General features: G+C 37.7%; 1 protein-coding gene across 1 annotated transcript in view; it reads left to right on the forward strand.

Annotated features, from left to right (window-relative positions):
- The window catches only part of LRP1B (LDL receptor related protein 1B), a 636888-nt gene extending 623433 nt beyond the window's left edge, over positions 1-13455 (forward strand). Inside the window, exons 88-92 of the mRNA XM_039555091.1 lie at positions 3043-3119; positions 5242-5332; positions 7623-7767; positions 8811-8909; positions 11303-13455. Of these exons, the coding sequence (XP_039411025.1) occupies positions 3043-3119; positions 5242-5332; positions 7623-7767; positions 8811-8909; positions 11303-11443 (553 nt within the window). The 3' untranslated portion in view covers positions 11444-13455. The remainder of the gene's footprint in view (positions 1-3042; positions 3120-5241; positions 5333-7622; positions 7768-8810; positions 8910-11302) is intronic.
- The last annotated feature ends 10415 nt before the right edge of the window (positions 13456-23870 follow it).

The following is a 23870-nucleotide window of genomic DNA, read 5'->3' on the forward strand; positions in this document are numbered from 1 at the left end:
CCATCTGTATTTGTCTGTGTGTGACTCAAATTAGGCATTTTCACTGTTCTTTCTCCTGAGTTTGTGATGATGTGAACCTCTTGGATGAAACAAAGTGGCTTTATGGGGTTCTGCTCCATTAATACCTTTTGGTTTACTGCAAATGTCCTGTCTGACCATACAGCCCCTGAAAATGGTACAGAACAGCTCCTGGTAGCAAAGTTTGGAAATGGACAAACTGATGTGCATCAAACTGAACCAGGAGTCAGTTCCCATGCTAGGACCTGAGCAGTCTGAATTTAAATGTCCTGATACCAGAAAATGCTCTTAATAGGAACAATTTCTGTGTGAAGACAATTAAAACTGATTAAGATCTTCTCATTTCCCATGTTCCCGCATGAACAGTTGTCCATGTCCCAGTCCCATCATTATTCACGTTTCTGCTCATGGCTGATTTTCTGTGTCGAATTCCCTTGCAGAAAATATCCCTTTCCCCGGGCTTTATTTCTTTTTCTGCTCTCTCTCCCAAGACAAGCCTTTAGTAGCTTGCTGGACCATCAAAGGGCACTCATTTCACCTCAAAGTGTAGAAGGAAATGACTGCCATCCTTGCAGCTCCAGTCTCTTTGAAGGTTGTTGGAGAAAGCAAGCATTTGGAAAAAAATTTAAATGTAGTGGCAACAATGTTTTTATGAGACTTCTATCAGATGCCTCAGATGTTTCAATATTGCTGATTTTTGCAATTAGCATGCCAAGATAGGTAAAGAACTTTTGATATTTTTGCCTTATTTTTTCCTCTGATTACTGCATACCTAGCTGTAGGGTTTTTTTTTCTTCACCAGCTGTTGTGGTATCATATCTGCTATAAGGTTTTGAAGAATGTAATTGTACATCTTGCAATTTTCTCATGAACTTGTACTTGAATGCTTCAGGGTGATTCTTTTGTTAGTCTCACTGTCTTATGTTCTTTAAACTGTTTTTAGGACAGATTTATCATAATGATTCTTATATACAGTGGAAGCATTTGAAATATTTAATATAAATTTAATATAATTTAGTGGCAAAGTTAGATATGTCTAACTCTAAAATAAATTTTTCCCCTTCAGTAGTGTAGTATTAAATGCAAATTTCCTGTCATCACAAGTTTTAATCACAAGAGCTGAATCCAGAGCAGAAATGATGCAAAATATCAGTCAGAAATATAAAGACTTTGTTTCATGTTTGTCACATGCCACCAGCGTGGAGCTGAGTAGAATATTCAAAGTATAAAGATATATAGTGTTTCTCTACAAGACTGGAGACACTTATTTGGCAGCTGCATGCTGAAAATTGGTATTTTAAAAAGCAAGTTCCTTGAATAGTATCTTAGTAAGGTAAGCTGTTAGTGCAAGCATTTCTATCTTATATAATTACTAAAAAGAGATCTGGAAAGAAAAGGAACAGATGCATCTTCTGAAAGATTAAAGTCTTCTGAAAGATTGAAGTGTTCCCCATGACTTACAGTGTGCTGTAGTGGTGGTAAGCAGGTGGAAAAGTCAGTCGGGTTCCATTATAAAATATATCATTGTGGAGCATGTGTGTAATTACTAACTGGGGCTTCTTTGCAGTGAGGAGACCTAAGTGTGTATTTACCATATTTATTTAAGTAGACAAACTTACTTCAATAAACATGAAGAACTTCTAAATTATAACGTAATTTAGCTAGTGTGTGACAATTTATGAGTCAACTAGCAATAATAATCAATATATAAATATAAATCAATAATGCTTTTAAAACTATCCGTGCTTTCCCTCTGTAAAGTTTAAGCACCTTCATTGTGTTTCATGCTAAAAATGAAATTAATTTTAGAAAAAAGTTCAAGCTTAATATGAAACCCAGTAAAAAAATTTATCTGAATGCTGGGTTGTACTGGAATAGGCTTAGGAGCAAAGAGAGAAATGAGCCAGTCTTCTGCAGCGATCTGCAAAGACAAGAGAGAGTCCAAAGCATCACCAGCAAAGCTGCCTAGGGCCCTTCTCTAGGAATGACACTGCTTTTGTCTAGAATATTTGGTATCTTTCCAAAACTTTTTATTATAGAACGATATCAGTTGTTAAGCATGTCTACCTCTAAACTTTGCAATTTATTAAATCCTGAGGAAGGCATCAGATAGCAATAGTTCTTGGAACTGTGTGAGGGTAACGCTTTGTTGCACCTTCCTAAAGATAACTCATGTTGAAATTCATAAATAATTCAAAAATACTTAGAAAAAACATGATTCATTGCACAATAGACAACAGAGACAGATGAAAAGTGACTACTTCCTGCCGTTTCCACAAGGAGAGTTTGGGGGTCTGTAGTAAACTTAATCATATTTACAGCAGGTTGAATAAGCAATTGAATTTCATTCAGGTATTTGTTTCTGTTTTTGATGGATTTTGCTGAGTCTGCTGCCATGGACTCCTTGTGTTTGCTTGTGTGCATGAAGAGTGTTCTGAATCCCAATTGAAGAAATATTTGCATATTGATATTCACACAAGGAAATTATAGCAGAATAGCTGTGCATAATCCAGGCACCTGGCAACTGGAACATATATTCTGAATATAAACAGTATTCAGGGCTTTCTGAGGCCAGGAGATGATCCTGACCCTTTAGGACAACTCTTTATAGTTTAACTCTCATGCCTGCTTGCACACACACACACACACACATGTGAATATATTTCTGCAAATGCATATCTGGTTATACAGTTCAAAATTTAAAAAGATAAAATGTTAATATACCTTTGATTAAACTTGTTTTATTATTCAAGAAATTAGAAAAGGCCTCTGGACTGAAGGTTGCAGTGATAATAACAGGAATCAAATATTCAGAAGTGTAGTTTTAAACTAAAACCCTGTCTGAATGTTGTCAGTGCCATGGCAGAGTCCTGCTGACTCCTTCCCTGAGGCTTCTTGTTGGTTTTGTAGAAGCACTGTTGTCATTCGTGTAGCTCTTGAGAAGATGCTGGTGGTCTCTTTCATGGCTTACTGGGTTAATAGCTGACATTTATTAACTTTCCCATCTTAATTGGATCCTTTCAGATGTTCAGCCAACTGGTCAGGCACACAGTGTGAGAGGCCAGCTCCCAAAAGCAGCAAGTCTGACAACATCAGTACCAGTAAGTACTTCCAATAACTGCTATCACTTGTCAAATTTGGCTCAGTTTAGAAATCTAAGCCTTGTGATATTTTAAAATGTGAGTCTGTGTTGTGAAAAATGCTCATTACCTGTATATTTTTCTTTAAAAAACTCCCCAAATGTAGATATTTTTCAACTTTTTGATTGCCATTTGGTGCTGCACGAGGCAGTTTGGATGCAGTTCTTAGGCCATACGCTCCCTGCTCCAAGGGCTAGCTGCACTTTCCTTAAGGAAAGCGTGTCAAGTGACAAGCATTTGGCCATATCAGCCCTGTGCAGGGAGCTAGTGTGAGACCTCTGACCATTTAAATCCTACTGAAAGCATCAAAAATAGAGCTGTAAGTAGTGCATAACTTTTGTATTGGCTGTCTGCAGAAATTTACCTACTGTGAAAATTGTCCTGGAAGTAAGAATAGCTCCTGCCATATTTTTTTAAACATGTCTGTAAGCATAAAAGGATGGCATTTCTGCACTATTGGCAGCTTAAACTGGACAAGGGTCCCTGCAGAGTGTTGAGTGTGCTGCTGGTGCCCTGCTGTATCTGCCTTGGTCACATTTAGCCCAAGTGAAGCAGCAAAATGAGCTGCCCGCTATTCAGGTCAGCTTGGTGCTTAGATGAAACCTTCCCAGCAATCCACACAAGTGAAAGAACACTCACAAAGCTGGAAATAGGCAAAAAAGCAGGCAAAACCTGGGTTGCTGCTTCATTTTGATGGAATCACAGCCACTGTTTGGGAAATGGGTGTTTGTCTTGGGCTTCTCCTAGACCCCAGGCTGCAGCATGGCTACTTAATGGCAACTCATGCCTGGAGGGATGTTTTTCAGGGATTTTTCCTGAAAGTTTACATGCCAAGACAAAATTAAACTTTTTTTTTTTTTTTTGGTCTCCTAAGGAGAACTTAATCCAGTTATTTATCAAATGTTTTCTTAAAAGAGCCTTGTTGTTATGTCCTTTACATGCTGAATCTTCACAAGCTGAAGTGAACTCAGGATGCTTCAAGTTATTCAGTACTTCATTTCGTGTCTCTGACAACCTGACTTGGCTTTCAATAAGCCTTCAGGCAGAATTCAAAGCATTTTTCAATTCTTTATTTAGACTGTTAGTGTAGAGCAGACACTGCCAGAAGCTTTTTCTTTTTAATAAATCAATAAATGTAGCCAATGAAACAACGAGCAATATTTTTGTTTTCCACCAGTTAAGGATTGTGATATTAAAGAAAATACATGCCACTCCACAGTGGCTTTCTGCTGGAGTCCTGTTTTTATAAGTCCTTTATTTGTAACATAAAATTATTTGTTGTATGTATTTCTTTACGAGCAGGTACTTAAAGTAAGGCTGAGAAATAAGGGTACAGTTGCTGACCTTATTTTTGCAGATCGTCTCATTTCAGTGAAATTATCTGCCAAAATAATGTGAAGCCCATTTTCTTTTTGCCTGTTCCCTCCTCTCCTTTAACATCACTGTCTGATCTGTGTGCTGTTTTTCTGCTGCATTAAGCATTATTGTAGTTTTTTTGATTGCCTATATCAACATAACAGAATTGTTGGCTCTCAAGTACAATGCAGTAAAATGCAGCAAAATGTAGGAATGCACCAACCATCTAGAAATTAACATTGCTCACTGCCTTTTATTTTCCCACAAATAAAGATAATAGATACCCATAAATACTAATTAATTCTTCAACCAGAGCCAAGCCTACTGAATATTTTAAACTAATAATTGCATGACCTAAACTGCTGAAGATCATGGTGGGTGTCAGTGGCCATGCCACTCCAGTCCAAATTGTCCAGAAATTCCACACATTTTCAGGGACTATTGCTGCAAATGAGGGCAGGGAATTAGTCTAAAGTGTGTTGGTATCCAGAAAGAGGAAACTCCTGATTTGTTTATAAAAGTACTTGTCTGTATAATACAGATATTACACTATCTGTAATGAAGTTGGGTTTTTTATAGATCAGCATTAAAATGTCAAATTGATGGGTGAAGTTCATCACATGAACCTGTATTGTTGGTGTGGGAAATTATTCTCTTTTAATTAATTTAACTGTTTTATAGCTGTGAAGCCATGATTATTCACTGGTATTCCCTTCTCCTGTTTTAGGAAGCATAGCAATCATTGTTCCTCTTGTTTTACTGGTGACTTTGATCACTACTCTTGTCATCGGACTATTTCTTTGCAAAAGAAAACGAAGGTAAGTAATTTTATATTTATTTATGAAGTTAAAAAAAAATATTTTAAGTATTTTCATCTTTCTGATATACAAAAAATCACTTTATATGAGAAACAAAATACACAACAAATGACCCAAGTCTTGTTTCTGCAGGCAGCAAATCAGTTACATTTTGGTTCTTGCTGGAACAACCACGTTCTGTTACTGATACTTATGTTCCACATGCAGTAGATAAAAAAATTGTAGTTCTTACCCGCTTTTCTCAATCCTGACAAGGCTGTATAAGTGTTAATAACTTTATCCAGGCGCTTAGAGAACTTAACAGAATTCATGTATTTCATTGAAACCGCATACTCACACTCAAATTTTGAGTATTGTTTACATCTTCGAGTTATATGCAAGATGTGAACAATACTCAAAATATTTAGTGTAGAGTCCCAAATGTTTTCCTCATTACTGTGTTCCTTTGGTATCTTGCACAGGAAGCCACATTCCAGCACTGAGCATGGAATATTTTGTTCTCTTGAATTTAGCTGCCTTAGAGCTGATAATGAACTCAAGGACTTGTATTTGACTTTTTGACTTTGGGCATTTCTTCCAAGACCGTGTTTGGTGGCCAGGGGAGGCAAGGGTGTTTCTGCTGTATGAGACACCTGAGAGAGCTGCTCCCCTCCACATGTTCAGAGACAAAAACATAATGTTGATGGTGATGCAGATTTAACAAGGGAAGATCCCTGGTAATAAGGACATGGCCCACTAGGGAAGGCCCGGAGAGGGAATCAGACAGCAAACCATTTACTTCAGGCCTGTAGCTGTGCTGCTTGCTGGCCTTGAGCAGCTGTCTTCCTTTCTCCTGGGGCTTGTTACCCAACATCTGAAACCAAGATAATGTCTCTTTGTTAAATCCTTTAGAAATAAGTGATGAATCTGCTGTTTCTGCAAACGTGGCCATTTACAAGACTCTTTCAGTGCTTCAGGCTAAAAGAATCTTTTAAGTTACTAAGGTCTGGCACCACACACAGCATCTCCCCTGAAAACTCTGGTGTAAACTAGTAAGCATCAATTTTTAAAACCTTTTTGTAAAGCCAACAAGATAAATACATTTCCTGACCGTACTGTTAGTAATGCTGACCCTGCCAGGCTCCATGGATGTCATAATGAGCCACTGTACCTGAAACGCCAAATTTAGTGGTAGCCAAATCCTGAGACCAGTTGCTGCTCTGTGAATTATTTAGGTTACTGAGAATCACTTGTTAAATAATAGATTTTCAGTAGAGAAATAGAACTAGCCTCAATAAAGGACTTTCTTCTTAAAATGATATTTGAAAATGTATTTTAGAGTTATTTTATCTCTTCAGAGAAGACTGTCAAGTATTAAACTAGGTGTAGTTGTTCAACACTTGCATGCTACTGTTAAGTGCCTATTTTAGGAAAAATTTTTTCAATGACATTTCTGAAAAATACCGATCATTTAGTATATTGGATTTCAGACACTGACTGCATCTTACTCAGCCAACAAGAGGACTCGACTGTTATCATACTGACTGTGACCTCCCTATTATTCCCCTGTAATTCTACAGAACATATTGCATTGGGAAAAAATTACCCTCTTGAGGTTATTTCAATTGCTCGGGCTGAAATCACCTCCTTAGCTAAAAGAAATGAATTCAGCAACAGAAACAATTCAACTCAATCACTTATCTTTACTGATACCTAATTCAAGGTTAGGCATGAAAATAAGACTCTATCTTTTATTAAAGCTTGAAAGAAAATTCAAGTTGAACTTGAGTGTTCCAATAACCACTGGCAGGGAATACAAACTGGAACGATGACAAATTCATACATTGTTAATGCATCATGATGAAACCATTTGCTTGTCCTCAGTTTACAACTGACTTTGGGCAACTGGTTTGAAGTAGAAGTGAAACGAATGAGCAAGGGGACATGACTCATGTTCGCTCCATCTTCATTCCTGCAGGGAATCTGCAATGAGTTTGCCAGGCTTTCCTTGCAAGTGAGGGAAATCTGGGAATGATTGGAGGAAGTTGGGGTTGTAGACAGTGAGTTAGCACTTTGTATGGATTCTTACCTCTACAGCCAAACTGAGAAAACCAATAAAATTCTGCTTCCAGCTTCTGTGAGATCTATACATAGGCTCAGATTGCTACTTTGCTTGGAAAATGGAAGGATTTTATGATTGTCTCTGCAGGAAATGCTTTTTCATCCTGTTGGTCTTAAAGAGAAACAAAATATCCAATAGTTTGCTTGAAAGTTTGCTAGCTTCTTTTTTTTGTATGTTTGTGCATTACAGAACAAAAACTATCAGAAGACAACCCATGATAAATGGAGGAATCAATGTAGAAATCGGCAATCCATCATATAACATGTATGAGGTGGGCCATGACCACAGTGAAGGTGGTCTTTTAGCCTCAGATTTTACTCTAAATGCAGAAAAGGTAATTTCTTTTCTCTTTCTAGTGGTAAAGCCACTACTTATTTTATGTCTTGCAAAGGTTTTGTCTTTAAATGTAACAAATAGAAATGTAGAACAATGACATTTAGATTTAATTAATGAATATAAAATCAAGTTAGATTTCATTAGAATAAATGTCCTGTATATATTAACAGCTGTTTTGTAGTCTGATGCTTGCTGATGTTCATTTTTCCCAGTGCCTGCATTTTATCAAAACAGAGTTGGAAATTAACTACAAAAAGATTGGGGTTTTTTTTGTCATGGCAGATGTGTCTATAAACTGCCAAACCACAACCTGTCCTTTTAGCCTAGTGGCAAATACTGAAAATTGGAAATATATTATTGTCCACCCTCTGTTTGAATCAAAGCACGAAAGAGTGCATGCATACATATGAGACTCACTTATTTCACGTGTGAAAGCTTCCCAAGGCATAAGGAACTGGGCTTCCTGGCGGGGCAGATAGATTAAATGTTTACACAAAGCTAGTAAGTATTATCATTTCCTTGTAAGAGATGCTGTCACTCCTGCAGCACCACTCCAGTGATTGAACTCCCTGAGTGATGTGACACGGGATGAGCGGGGTAATGCCGCGCTATCTTTCCTAGAGCTCCGTAATCAGACACACACCAAAGGGCAGCCATCGCTCTGTGGCGTTTCTGACAAAGCAATAACGGGATTACTGATAGCTCTAGGAATGTCATCGCTGAATCACACAGGCAGTGTGCTCAGTGCAGGAGGTAAGCTGAAAATGGAGTTACTCACTGGAGACAGAGTGGCTGAGCCAATCCCTATTGTGAAGTCTGGCCCTAATCCTTAGTGGAAAATGGTCATAAAATGCTGAATTTTATTCTCGTGTTGAAGGTAAGGATTTTTCGTGCTGAGGAATACCTGGAAGGAGGTTTTTATAAATGTAGATCACTCTAAAATAGTGGTTTTAGTTGGTGCACTGTTTACTTAGCAGTGTTGATAAGTACACGTGGAAAATGCTCTATTAGCACAGAAACTAAAATTTTCTATTTATACAGGCCAGATACATAGGGGGAGGGTCCACTGCATTCAAGCTTCCCCACACAGCTCCATCAATCTACCTAAACTCTGACTTGAAAGGACCACTATCAACAGGGGTGAGAAATGATGATCCAAGTCCATTTCATTCCACCACAGCCCCTTTCTAAAGAAAGTTTGTCTGTCATTTTTGAGTAGAGGCCTTTTCTGTTTGTTTTTAATTTTGTTTTTCTTCTTTTAATGGAAAGAAGAATGACAGTAAATAATACATTTTCTATTTGAAAGGAAGAGTTCCCCTCTGCATACAAAATTTCATTCATAGCCATCATTGTAACATGATCTAAAACTGCAAATGTGTCTTTGCAAAGGAATAAAAAGCCAGTAAGCAATGTGATGCTTTTCCATATTATATAATGGCATATTTATCATGGCATTCACAGCCATGTATCCTGATATATTTCTTATTTGTATGTAATTACAGGCATTTAGTGAAGTTTATGGAACTTAAAGATGGTCCCAAGTAATGGAAACAAGTGTTTTTATTACAGAGGAATTTGCACATAAAAATTAACAATTTCCTTCTATATTTGCAACGCGTATTTTCATTGTTCAGATTTCAATAGATTTGTATCATAAAACAGTTCCTTCCAAAACATCAGATTTTTTTACTACAACTTAGCATGAGGTTTGCAAACATTAAAATTTAAAATACAAAAGGGACATCAATATGACCTCCATTTTCATGTGCCTCAGTATATATCCATCTTTTGTGCCATTCACGTTCTTGCATGATTGTAATATGTTGTATTTGGAAGCTTAATAATTTTTAATGGATGTGATTTTTCTGATGGAGCACAGAACCATGGATTATGAAAGCCAGAATATTCACTCATCTTTAATTTTTTCTCTTAAATTCTGGTCACTCCAGCTTCTTTCTGTACCTCACTGTACTGCCTTGTGCGATCAGTACCACTCAGAGAAGTATCATGAGGCAGAGCCTACTATTACATATAATTTTAATAACTCAGTAAGGCACTGCATAGATGCCAAGAGTCTCTGTTCTGTTGTGGTTATCATCCTTAATAATGGTTGTCAATGAAATAAAAAAGTCCTGACAATTGAAATAGAACTAAATTTCTCTTTTCTAAATTTACAAATGCAGAGATCTATGGGAACAGACAGGTAGAACTGAGAGTAGCTTTTTTTTTTCTTTTTTTTCTTTTTTTTTTTTTTTTTTAATTAAATGAATGTGGCTCACCTTGTTCTGCCTCCATTCCAGGAAAGTCTGGACCATGAGGCAATCACTTTGTCATCTGTAACAGATGGAATGGGCAGCTTTTAACTCACCGAGTAGCTGTTGTAGCTATCCAGCCTGAGGAATATCTGAATCCTGGGCTCAGAAACAGAGTTATCAACAAGGAAAGGAAGAACTAAGATTATAGTCATCCTTCATTCCTTGTTTCCTGTGGTGTACTCAGAATATTTTCAAGTCAGGAAAACCTACCCAATTCTTTCAAGTTCTTTTGGTTTGGGCAATTCAAAGTTTAGCCACTTCTTATTACACCAAACAAATTAATTTTCCTTTTTTTAGAGCTTGCTGGTGTTCCACTCAGTATCTGATTAAGCAGAGCAGTGCTGATAAATTAGTTGTAAGAAGGAGGGGGATTGTGACTACAAAGGTGCCCTTTCCTGTTATTGTAGGTAAAAGCTTAAGTCTAATTGGATAGCAAAGTTCTTCTAGAGACAATAAAGGCACGAAGTATGAAGGAGGTAGTGGAGACTCGGGGGATTTCTCACACAATGAAGTGCTTTGCAGCATTAAAAATGGACTTGTCCTGTACTGAAGTGCCACTCATTTCAACAGATGTTTTTCATTACAGTCCAAGCGACCAAAATTGTTGAGAAAAGACTTCTCAATTTCTAACTACTATGATATATTAATAGTTATGCTGGTTTATTATTAAATTTTAATTTACATTACGAAAGTATTGAATTTTTTGGTCAAATCATGTTGTGTATTTGGGCCACAGAATTCGAAAACATGGTCAGCTATTGATGGGATGCTGATGTCTTAGAACAGGTAATATATGGAAACTGTTGGCTGCAGTTTTCTACTGTTAAACTTGTCACATGGTCTCACAGTGCACCTTCTCTATAAACTCCTTCATATCTATTCTGAAATCTTCCAATGTAATAAGGTGGACAAGTCAACCTCAGAGACATTTTATCAAGGTTTTTTGTTTAATTTTCGTCGTTGTTTTTATGGTTTTAATATCATAATATGCTGCATGTCATGTCATTGGTTATTTTAATAGCATGTCTCATCATGAATTTAATTTTCAACTAAATAATTAACTCATCATCAGGTTTGCAGATGTCCAGGTAGCTATTAAATATGTCCTGTTATATTTTATGTGTACTTGTTCTTGTTTTAACAAAGTCATTTCCATTTCCATAAATGCTAATTTTGATTCAATCTGACTGATCTAACGTTTGCTTAATTTCTCTGCAGCCAACAAATTACGCCAATCCAGTATATGCAAAGTTATACGTGGATGGACAAAACTGTCGAAACTCCTTAGCAAGTGTTGATGAGAGAAGAGAACTTCTTCCAAAGAAAATAGATATTGGGATAAGGGAGACTGTGGCATAATCTGCTGTTACCTTTTATACTCTGTATAAATGTATAAAATATAAGGATTACTTTTCTATGTACCAACAGTATTATAATTGTTTTGGCATCAGCATTACCTCTGTTTTTTATTTGGTTGATTGTTTTCTGGGTTTTTCTTTTGCTGATGACTTTTGACTGACCATTTGTAAGGTATTTTTATGAAAAAGAAACTGCACTACGGTACAATTTACAACAATGCTGCTGAAATAACACACCTTTAAATTTGTTAAAATGGCAAACAATATATTCGTTTGTAGCGTGAAAATGAGCAATCTATTTTCTATGAACTTTTTTGGTTCTACTTAATCGATGAAGATGGTATCTGCACTTTTTCATTATGTAGTCTGGAAGCTGTAGTACAGTGTGTAATTTTGTTTTATTTTAAATGGTGAAAGAATGATTGAATGGTCTACTCTCTTCTTTGTGCCCATTAGAACTTCTCTTCAGATCCTGATGAAGCTAGATAACTTTTCACAAACAAACATAACTTGCTTTTAAATTAGCTTTAGGTTGCCAAGAAGTAAACAAGACTATAGAAGTGAAACATCTAATGATCTGCATGAACACAATGATTATGTTTCAGAAATTCAGTGACTGTACATGATATACTAAACATATATACCATGTAAACAAGCTTTGTATTTATTAAAACCTTATAGAACATAGTAACGATATATCTTGGAAGCTGAAACCTTACTTGCTGTGGGACAAAGCATACAAACTCCAACAGTCCTGTAGGACAGTAGCCACCCTAGAGCACAAGAGGGCATTGCCTACACATGCTTTACATGTTTATTCACTTAATCACACGCAGTACTTACGGATTAATAACTCCCCAACACAAACCGAGCAGTAGGGAAAAAGCCAGACCCCAAACCTAAAGCACACTCGGATGATCACAGCATTCGGTTTTGACAATCACAGAAAAACCCCTCACACCTGTTTAGTGATATTAAAGGATTCAAAAAACAGCAGTTTCTTTAAATTAAGATAAACTGTGGTATTGTGGAGGTAAAACAAACAAAGCTGCATTTTAGTGAAACCTTAGCGAAGCCCAAGTTTCAGTAGTGTTCAATATCAGAGTCCAAGGATCAAAAGTGAAAAGCATCAGTATCAATTTCCAGCACTTCTCTGACCTGGTCTGTTTTCAGTTGTTGCTAAGAGGCAAAATCTGACTCACCTTTTTTAATTTTGATGGAAATAAAGAATACAATTACTTTCAGGTTTGAACTGAATCAAAATATTTTATACATAACTTTAAAGGCACAAAAGACGTATTCACACATTACTGTGGAGGACTCTTCCTTCCTCTGCTAGACATGACTGACTTTTAGCTATCATAATATATTAACCTAACAGATTAAATATGTTTGTGGTTGCTCTTTATTCCCTTTGTACAAGCATTACAAAAATAACTGCTGTTTTATAAGAGATTTTTGTTGTACTATTGTGCATGCATACTACCTATTTCTAAACTTTGCCATATTGGGGCCTTTATAAAACTCTTGATTTATGTAATACTAGTGCAATTTTGCTTGAACAATGTTATGCATATCATAAACTTTTTCAGGTTCTTGTTTAAGTACATTTTTTTAAATTGAACAGTATTTTTCATTTTGGTTATAATAGTCATTTTGCCTATGTTTCTACAATGAAGTGTTAAATACTTTATAAAAAAATTGTTGACTGATTTATTTAAATGAAAATCTACATACTTAATTCAGTGTGTTGACTAATTTCTAAATTTAACTTATAAAATGAAAGCTAAAGAAAGAGCAAATTGAAGCAAAAGAACATGACTTTGTACAAATGGCTAAATCCCTTTTCTTAATGAAAATTTTTGCTTTTTATACAAATTCTATTTGAATGTTTTTGCAGCTCTGCACGTGTTTGGGTAACTTAGGTGTATAGCTGTATATTAATGTCAATAGAATTTTAAAGCTATTATTTTTTCTATAAAAATACTGTATTAAATAGTTTCATACCACACAGCTACGATTCCACAGGTTCTGCCTTTGTTCTGCTGACATCATCAGAGGTGGATTAGGCCCTCATTTTATTTTTTTTTATTTTTTTTTCAAAATTACAGTTGTTATGAGGCGTAAGTAGTTGGACATTTCAGAAACTCTACCATTCATTTTCTAGCAGAGAATCTCTTATCTTAAAAACTCGGGTAGATCTAAATTTTAACTAGTGGGTATAGAAGTCCCATGATTTTGAAATCATGAATTCTTACACAGGCCTGAGGAATTTTACTTGTCGTGATGTCTCAGTTTCCCTTCAGTGAGACATTTTATTTACTTTACACTTGCTTGAGAGTAAATTACTTTATAAAAAATGAATTTATTTCCTTACAAATACACAGTTGATGTTAGTGGAGCAATTAAATATTGGATATTAGATCAGAATGAGGTCATAAGTATGTAGGCAGAATTTCAGTGGAGATATTGAGCTTTACCACTGCCGTACTTTAAATTGCACGTAGGTGTAATAATTCACAAGGGATTTGTTTGTTTGTTTGTTTCTTGCTGTAGCAAGGTTCTCCACAGGAACTGTTTCCACAATCCTTTAACAGCACCTGAATCCCCAGGTTCTGTAGGTGGGCAGAACACACAAGGAGCTGAAGGGTGAAAGATTGAGGACCTGATCAATTACTTACACGTGCATCCTCATACGTTTAGTGAAACATTTGTGGACGTTCTATAAAAAAGTTACTTAAAATTCTATAAAATTTTAGAAGGGACGAGAAAAATGTTTAACTTTTTACATTCCCAAAGCTCTTTTGCTGTTATTAATGGCACAGATTCATGTGTGTTTTAAGTTGACACAAGCTTAGAAGTAAAAAAAAAAAATTGGCTGCATCACTGATAAAGCATCTGTCTCTTCACAGTTTAGTTGCAAGACTTTTTCTGGTTGCTTTCCTGTGAAAGCATTCCGTGAACATTGATGTGAAATGCCAGTTCTGTACTATTCCACAGAATTCATCAGGGTAAAATTTTTCTTCCACAGTGCTAATGATTTTTCTTTGCAATGTGAAGCTGTTTGTGGGTTCCACAAATAGCGGGTGTTAAAATTTTTTTAGGGAAATGGAACTTCTGATCAGTCTAACCCTGAAATACACTGTTCATTGACTCTGTGCTCTTAGGCTAAGGAATACCCACATTTTCATTCAACAGGCAACAAAAATGCATGTAAGTTTGAAGGGGGACATGATGTGATCCATCACAAACTAGGTTCTAAAATTCTTTGCTAAATGGAGAATCTCTATGCAAAACATGGAAAAAAAGGGATTTGTTCAAAATTTTGTAGTTCTGTCTAATGGATTTATTTTTCCCCACAGAGGTTATTCTAGTTTATTTAGGTACTAGTGCAGTAGAGTCTCTGCCTTGTGATCGGCCTCTTGGTCTGTACAAGAGTTTGCATAAACTCTAAATGATGACAGCAGAGGTTTTAAATGACAACCTGAGATGGGTGATGCTCTCAGTACTCTGATTAGTCATTCCCCACGACTGGGATTGCCAACATGAATGCAGTCCTGTCGATAAACACACCAGGAAGCACATTTGAGAATATTTATTTTGAGCATATTTATTTTGCTCTGCATTTTCTAATTGTTTCCTTTTCATTTCTAAGGCAGTCATGGTGTTTGGTGCTTGCAGAAGGAAGCTCTGTCGTGGAATGCCTTTAAAATTTCTACCCCAGTCTATTGCCTAGCAGTGAGATTGCTGAGAAAGTCCTAATATAGCAGCAATAGTTTTATTTTTATCAGAGTCAGTGCAGTCACATACATTAATTGAATTTTTTGTAAACGTTTCAGAAAATTTGTGGAAGTGCCTAACGTGTCAGAATAGAACCAAGTGTCTTCTCATGCATCCCCTTTTTGGAGGAGATGATATAGGGAAGCAATGTCAGTGATGATAAAACGTCCTCAAGGTTGTCGGCCTTAAAGGTAAAGACATTTTTCATGTGGAACAAGCAGACCAACAATGAATCTTGTCTGTCCAGCCCTGGGCATCTCTGCAAAAGTGTTGAAGCATTTGGAATTTTTCTGGTCTTAGATGGACAGAAGGATGACTGGTGGAGGGAAGGATAATTTATCATCCTAGGCCACTAATTTATCGTGTCTCCACGTGTGAAATACAAATCTCATGGAAGTAAGGGTTTCTCATTTAGTGCCCATATTTTAAGGTGACAAAAAGGAGGAAAAAAGCCTAAGGAATCTTTTTTGCTTCCCTGTGCTAACTGCACATCACTTGTACGTGTTGTGCCTCTCATGACCTCTGAGTGATGTTCAAAGTTGCACTTGTATACAGGGAACTGTCTGCTGGCCTCAAAGGATCTTCAATGAGTTTGCCCTGGAAAGAAGATAATGACACTGCTGACTTCCACTACTGCTACTAAGCCTACTAATGATCCATTTTTTGGTAAAAAAAAACAAAAAAACTTTAAAATACCAAGATACGTACATATACGCAGTGTGTATAGTGTCAGAACTCATCTGTAGTTACACTGAGTAAAAAATTATTTTTATAGGTGAGTAGAAAGTCTGAAACTACCATGGAAACTCAAAAGAAATATTAATTTAGGATTGCTGCTAAAGCTCTTTTAAAGTATCTGTTCACCCTGAAGAGAAAAAAGGATTAGAGAAGCTGGTCACTGACTTTTTCTTAAAATATTTCTTAAATAAACAATTTTGAACGTTACAAGAGTTGGCACCTCAGAAGATTTCAGGAAACAAGCTGTGTAGTCCAACAGTTTCTCACTGTGTTTGTAATGTGGTAATGCACAAGCAGCATTCTGTCACAGGAGTTGATGTTTGATGATTCGATAGCGATAAACAGAATAAATCTGTGTAGATGCATGAAAACGCTTGCTGGAAAGATGACCTGCTCAACAGGTGAGCTTCTAGGCACCTGAATAACTCAAGGGCTTGGCAAGGGATTGCATTTGAGCCTCGGGAATGGGTTTACACCTGACAGTGTTTAAATATGGTACCCTGTGTGTGTGTGTGTGAGCTGCTCACCAAGCTCTGTGACAGACCAACACCTAAATCGGGGCAGGAGCCACGCTGGAATTGCTCTGTCCAAAGAGCAGCAGAAAATGTTAGGACAGAGTTATAATTCCACTGAGGACTGAGCTTTGGCATAGTCCTGGCCTATTAGGAAAGCAGGAATGAAGCTCTGAAGAGCACGAGGTTGCTGGGTGTGAGAGCAGAGACATCTGATAGGAAAACTGTAGCTGGGAGCATCAGGTGGAGCTTCCTGCCTTCAGCCTCAGCCCTCATGGCGTGCTGTGGGCATCATCACACACTGCCTTTCCTCCATGCATTCAAGAGTTTGGCCAGGTATCCCCAGAGCTGCCCAACAGAAATTCTGTTCACTTGGTGAAATATATGAGATTAACTCCTTTGTAAACCAGGAAGTGATTACAGAAATATAAGTATAGCAGCTATAGTTAAGCTGTTATTTTGAGGTGATAGAGGTCCATAACCAATTTTCTTTCTAAAAAAGGAAATTTTTCTTTTTAAAAGGAAAAGTAAGAAATGTTCAAGTAATATTCCCACATACTGGGAGGGGGTCTTCCATGTCTTGTAATAATACATCAGGAGAGATGTCCTTCAGGAAGAATAAAACAAGATGGGATGAGTGGTCTGGTTTACATGTGAGGTTAAGGTTGCCCTTCTCCAGGTAGGTCTGTAATTCTGGACATCTCTCTTCTCCACCTGCCTCACACCAAGATGTCACATGTGCCTATCCTGCCCTTGTGTGTACATTTGTAAAAGTTCAGCTTTAGAAGTCTGGTCTTGTCTGCTGCTTTTCAGAGCCGGAGGAGCACAGCATCCAGGTAGTTTTAAGGTGCCCAGTGGTCAGATTTGTAGGATCAGCATAAGACATGTAATTATGCAATGCTGCATGTCTCTCCTTACTTCAGGAGTCACCATATTCCAATTAGAACTCCTTGGCAGTCATTTGAACTTCTTTTATGTAGTCAGACTGTACCAGGGCTCTTTGTAGAGCAGAACCAGAGTCACTGTGTAGTAAAAGCCGTGCTGTGTGTGAGCTCCCCAAGGCTGGTGTGCAGCCTCTGCTCCCCCAGGCTGGACATCCCATGGACTTTTGGTGTCCTTTCCACTGGCTGTGGTGAGCTATGGTGGTACAAACAAAACCTGTCTACCCTGTAGGGCTTTGTAGTTCAATAGGCAGTTTGAAAATTGGTCTGTCATAGAGAGTGCCCTTCTTTGGGATTTGTCTGCATGTCTGTCATTAGGTTCAGACCTTGTTCTACCCTCGTGTCTTATCTGTCACTTTTCAGAAGATGTTAAGCCTTTGCGGAAGATGTGTGATGATTTTCTGCATATATTCAGCTGTTTTAATCATCTTGGAATTCCTGAAATCCTAGTAGTTCATTGCCCTGAAAAGTATTTTAATGCAATTTTTTCTACAGTTTTAGCTTTAGTTCAATTTTTCTAGTTTGTTTCCTACATTGCAGAATCAGATATATTTCTCCCCTGTTCTTAATGAGCATGAATAAAATATAGTGCTTACTTTGAGATTGCTATTATATAGACATATATATATATATATATATATGCACTACCACAGTTGTGTCTGACAGGATTAAGTTGTGCTTTTTTCTCCTTAAATTAAAACATTAGTGTAGCTTTCAGTGATAGGTACTAAAACATCTTTATAAATATTTGAAAAGATGCTGTTCAATGAACTGTGCAAGACAGGAGGCTGACCTCTCACAACTAATTAATTACCACAATCAGAGGAACTCCAGACAAAGTATCCTCTCCAGCAATTTGAAAGGTAATTAACATTCATGTCTTGTAAAAGTCACTTGACTTCTAATTATGATTAAATATGCAAGGGCACAGGGACACAGCAAGTGGAAGGACTGAGAGCAGTCCCCGAGTATGGTGGCAGCAGTTGGAAAGCGATGTCAGGCACAGAAGGACAGTGTGGGAAATAGGGATTACACGTTGTTGTGTCCCACTGAAGGACTCATGGGGTGAAGAACCACCAGTGTGGGTTTGGCCACACTTCTTTAGACCAACAAAATTCTTAGCTGGTTACTTCCCAGACTGAGTCCCACTGGACAGTTACAGCTGTCCATAATCCTAACCAAAAAATCATCTACCCAGTTTTAAGAATATCTGGCAAACTATATGACAGCTCTTGTGCATTTTGTTATAAAACTAATAAGTCTTAAAGCGTTGAACAGCATCTCTTGTCACTGAAAAGTCCTAATTAAGCACATCTGACTAGACAACAGTGTCATTCTTTAAGAAATATTGAAATTGAAAGAAACTATTAAATTACTTTTAAGGGTCTATGATCAGGGCAAACCTCTTTTTCATACTAGAAGCTTCATACATCCATTACAATTTATGTCTACTACTATAAGTGTTTTAAAACGTAAATAACATTTCAATATTTGAAAATAACTTAATTTTTTTTTCTCACGTATCTTAAAAAGTAGAATTTTAGACTTTTTTTAAAATGAATACTTTAATGAAGGAATAATATAATTTAGGTTAATAAGCACATTAGCAGTAAAGGAAACAGCAAATCATTTACCATAATGAAAATGTAATTGAAAAGCAGCAATCATATTGTCTATTTAAATGGCCATATCCCATAAATACAGTATGACATCCTGGATCTTGTCACATATTACTGTATCACATCCTATTTTTGTCGACATCATTATTATTAGAACAATTGTTACAGTTCACAAAAGAGAAAAACGCTGAGGTCACTCACCCCAAGGTCACCCTGGGGTGGTTAATTGCTGCCATGTCAGCTAGGAACAGGCAATAACCTGTGAACATTGAAACTCCATTGCAATGCTGGGTCAAGTTGTTTATCTGCACAGCTGGATGTAAAATACAAAAGTTCATTGAAAAGGACACTTCACCCTGAGAGGAGCTCAGTGACCCTCTGAAGGGGAGGGGATAGGAAGCTCTGCCTTCACTGGGACAAGGAGCAGTTAATTAGTCCATCAGGAGAGGAGATGTTTCTTGACCTAATGAAGCAACAGTTGTGTCTCAGAGGAAGGGAAACAAGGCCCTTCTTAATTAAGAAAAACCTACACAGTCTTGTAATGGCAAGAGAGCAAGATTAGATCTGGGATGAGCCTTTGGGGAACTCCCAAAATCTGCCTGGCTCTATGAACAAGTGCTGTGAGAGGGAGCTGTCTCCAGAGGAGCTGCTCCAGAGGTGTGGAGCAAAAGGATGGAGACTCCAAGAGGTACATGGAAAGCTACATGTAAGTTACCTAAACTCAAAAAAAAACAGGAGAAAAAATGAGGCTTATGATTTTGGGGGGTTCCTTCATTTGCAACTATGTGGTGTATTTTAAATATTGATATTATGAAGAAATAATTCTGTTTAGATTTCCCTTAGCTGGCTGAGGGAGCTTTGAGGGATGTCAAGTCCGAGGTACTAACTCCACACAGGAAGTTATAGAAAAGGGGTCTAACTAGTAAAACACCTTATATATCAAATGGGATCCTTTTAATTCTTGTTTTCAGCTGTTTCAGAGAGTATCTATCTCTATAGTTACTATGCATATCCAAACTCAGTAGGACTCAGTTACTGGAAACCTCTTATTTCTTAAATTGTTTTCAACCCTTCCTTATTCATATTCCAAAGCACTCAAATGCAATTCTATTTCTTTGATGTTTTCATAGGGTTTTTTATTTCCTACTCTCTGGCAGGTTGAAAAAAGTGAGGGAAATTAACTGGATTTTCATGGGTACAGATAATATGAAATAGAGTTCTTTGTGCAGAGCTGTTCCTTTTATTTATATTTCCTGCAATTTTAGAGTTCAAATTGCAGTTTAAAAATTTGTGGTGTTTTGGAAGAGTTGAATGACAGAAAATCGGAATCATACTCATTACAGATGACAGAAACCCTGTGGACAGCACCAAGGGAGGGAGCTGCTTAATTAAGAATAACAAATACAGAATCACAGGGCTTGACAGTACCTTGGGCTCTTCTTGCCCTCTCCACATTTCCCTAACAGCATCAGCTATAGCTCAGCCAGCCTCCATAGACATTTCTCCAGAATTTTTGAAGAGTGACAGTAATGTCCTTAAACAGCCAATTTCAGCACTTGCTGTCCCTTTTTTTTTTTTTTTTTTTTTGATGATGCATGAGTCTCAGTTTGCACTGGTGAAGTTTAAAGCTCCGTGTCCCACCCATCATGGACAAACCATTCTTCTTTCTACAGCCCTTAAGAAAGTGAAGAGTAAAAATGAAGCAGAGATGACCCTGTTGTGGTGGGCACATCTTCGTCCTGCTCTACATCTCACGAGCACGGAGGGTCCTGCTGGAATGTCATCTCCAGCCAGACTGTGGGGCAGAACAAAGGCCACAGGTGTCCTCTTCTCCTGCACCTCATGGTCTGTGCAGGATGTCTGAGGAAGGAGGGACTCATGGAGACTCTTTGCTTTCTGTCTCCTTTCTACTGCAGCCCAAGTGAACACAGAGCTCTGAATTGTCACTTGTAAGTCCTGCATTGATCCCTTGCTGATGCCAGGCACAATCTGTAAGGAAATAACCCTCAGATTGAATTGGCACTGTGAGCAGATATCTTCATATTTCAGCAGAGAAAAACCCCAAACAAACAAGGCTTGTTTCCATACCTCTGCAAAATTCTGGACATCAGAGAATCATGTAGACAGTATTTGATGTATCTAAGAAGTTCAACTTGATCCCTGTGGGTTACTTTGAACCCAGGATGTTCTATGATCCTGTGATTATGTAGCCAATGTATCTAATTTCATTATGTTTATAGGAGCAAGACTTGTGCCTACAAAACATTCTGAATCATTTCTGCTGGGGAAACCTCTGAGCTTTGCCAGGTTGAAGGAAGGTCTGTGCTGGTAGAATGCAGAAGAGACTTTCTCCAGGATGACATTTCAAATAGGTGGTGTCTTGTCATGTTCCCAGGTGCTCTAGTGAGGTGGGATTTTTTGTTGTTTGGGATTCCTCTTACCTACCCCTTCAGCATTATTAGCTGCTAAAATGAGGATTTCAGAAAACAGAACAGAAGGCAAGAGAAGTGAACACCAGAGAAGAGTCCCAGGAAGGCCCTGACCCCACATTTCTTTCATGATGGGCAAAAAAAATGCTGCTGTGTAAAGGCTGTAGTAGTAAAAGGCATTGGGTCTGTTCTATGCAATTGCAATGATCACACCCATTTTCTCTCCAGCTGGTTTTAGCAGCCCTTAGCTTGCACTCCAGCTCCCCCCTCTCACTCTTCACCTTTGCCACCAGGCTCTCTGGCCCCAAGGAAGTGACATTCTGCCATTTCTCCTCTGATGGCTCTTGAATTCTCTCTCAGCTCCACTTTGTGTTGACCTCCTCTGGGCACAGACTCGAGCTCCAGAGGATGGACATCTCAGCCAGCTTGGCTGGACTGACTCCCTTCCCTCAGGGCTCATGATAACCTTACAACGTAGGGAGGTTCATGAAAAGTTATGTTTCTAAAGGATACATAGGGAAATGGATATTTATGATAATAAAAGCATCTCCTACTTTGGTTTTCATTGCTGTCACTTCATAGATATTTTTTGTTCCCATTGAAAACTCTGCCTGACCTAACCTAGAGCAGCCTTGCAAAGCAAAGTTCTTCATTATCCTACTTTTTTTTCCCCCCTGTAATTTCAGTTTTGATTGCTTTTAAGAGTTCTCTTACCTGTTCTGCTTGCTAAGCTGGGGGGAACTTGGCAGCAATCACCACAGAGATGGATCTGCTTTACTTGATACTGCTCATGGTGCTGCTTAGCTTCATATTTGAATATCAAAATGACTTTTGTAAGTATTTCTTGTGTCAGTGTGCAATATGGTGACACTGTTTTTTAGGAATTTTTAGGAATTTCAGAATATCTGAGACTATCATGCTACAGAAACACATGGATGTCTTCTAAAGTCCAGATACATGGGCAGGAAGAGAATTTCTGATTTTCATAGCCCAGTCTCACATAATTAAATTTCTAATAGGAAATAGATATTTACATAACCTTCTCTTTATGAGTGCTCTGAATTCCAAATTTTCCAGGAACAGAGCATTTATTGTGATATAAGTGACATGTATTCAGTGTCCTTGCTTTCCTTAGATGATGGCAAAGAAAAATGCCACTCATAGGGACTAAACAGCTTTGCTCATGAAACATTGCAAGTGTTGAATTTTAATCTAATCTACTTAACTATTTTATCAACATGCTTTAAGCTGATTAAATCAGTTTCTTTATGCTGTAGGATTTAAAATCCCTTCTCTGAATGCTTCCTGCGTGAGCTTGCAGTTCATCCAGTGTGTGTGGGAATGTACAGTGGAAATTAAAGTCTGTTCAAAATTCTGTGTAGCAAACCTGCTTCTTAATGACAGGATATTTTTTTTTAGGTTCACTGTGCAGTCAGGGCATATCAGTTTGGTTTTTTTTTTTCCTGAACCAAGTTTACTGCTGAAGGTAGCAATGTAGTTCACACTAGAGCATAAATCTGCAGGCTGAAATCCATGTAAGAACACACAGTATTGCTATTGAGAGTACTCAAGTGAAAAATTTGAAAAATTGTGTATTTTAAAGTGCTTGTAAAACCCTGTTGCCCTATGGAAACATCCAGGCCCCTTGTTTACTTTCATTTTTCAACAACAATAACAATAATGTCACTGCAATGAACATTGTTTGGGCACTGCTGATGGGCATCTGGATGTGAAATGATAGTCACGGGCCAAAGGCCAAAAATAAATAAGAGCCATCACTCTGTCAGAGCAGCACCATCTTCTCCACAAAGCCTGGAGAAAACCTTGTTTTCCCGATGTACACCTCAGGGCATTCCATGATTTAATGCTGCAAGTAGCAGTTTGGCCATTTCCTGGTGCCATGGGCTCTTTCATGCGTAGATGGAGGGTTTCTTTCCTATAAAAAGTATTGCCCAAAGGGCAGGGGCTGTCAATGCCCCACCCCCTGGAGCACAGGCTGGGCTTGGACGGGGGCACTCCAACACATACACCAAAATTTCACAGAAAAGAATTAAAATTTGTTTCATATGGTCTCTGCTTTCCCATCTTCATTCTCAATAGTTTTTGCTCCTGAGACTATTTTATAAATTCAAAATGTATTCAGAATAGTTCACTAGGAAAACACACTGATCTAGAGTGAATGCTTAGATTTTAACCGAGACTACAATATATGGAGTATATCTGCTGGAAGAAGGAAAAATCCAGTTCTTGGGAGACAGAGAGAATGTAATTAACTTGAGTTACATCACTTACTGCTGTATTCACGGACCCAAATTCAATTCTCTTTGACATACCTTTTAAAAAGTCCATTGTTATGAAAAGTAAAGTGCAGCTTCACTACTGAAACTCATTTTGAGTTCCTCCTTTTCT

This window comes from Corvus cornix, chromosome 7 (genome assembly GCF_000738735.6).
Source record: "Corvus cornix cornix isolate S_Up_H32 chromosome 7, ASM73873v5, whole genome shotgun sequence".
NCBI lineage: Eukaryota > Metazoa > Chordata > Aves > Passeriformes > Corvidae > Corvus > Corvus cornix.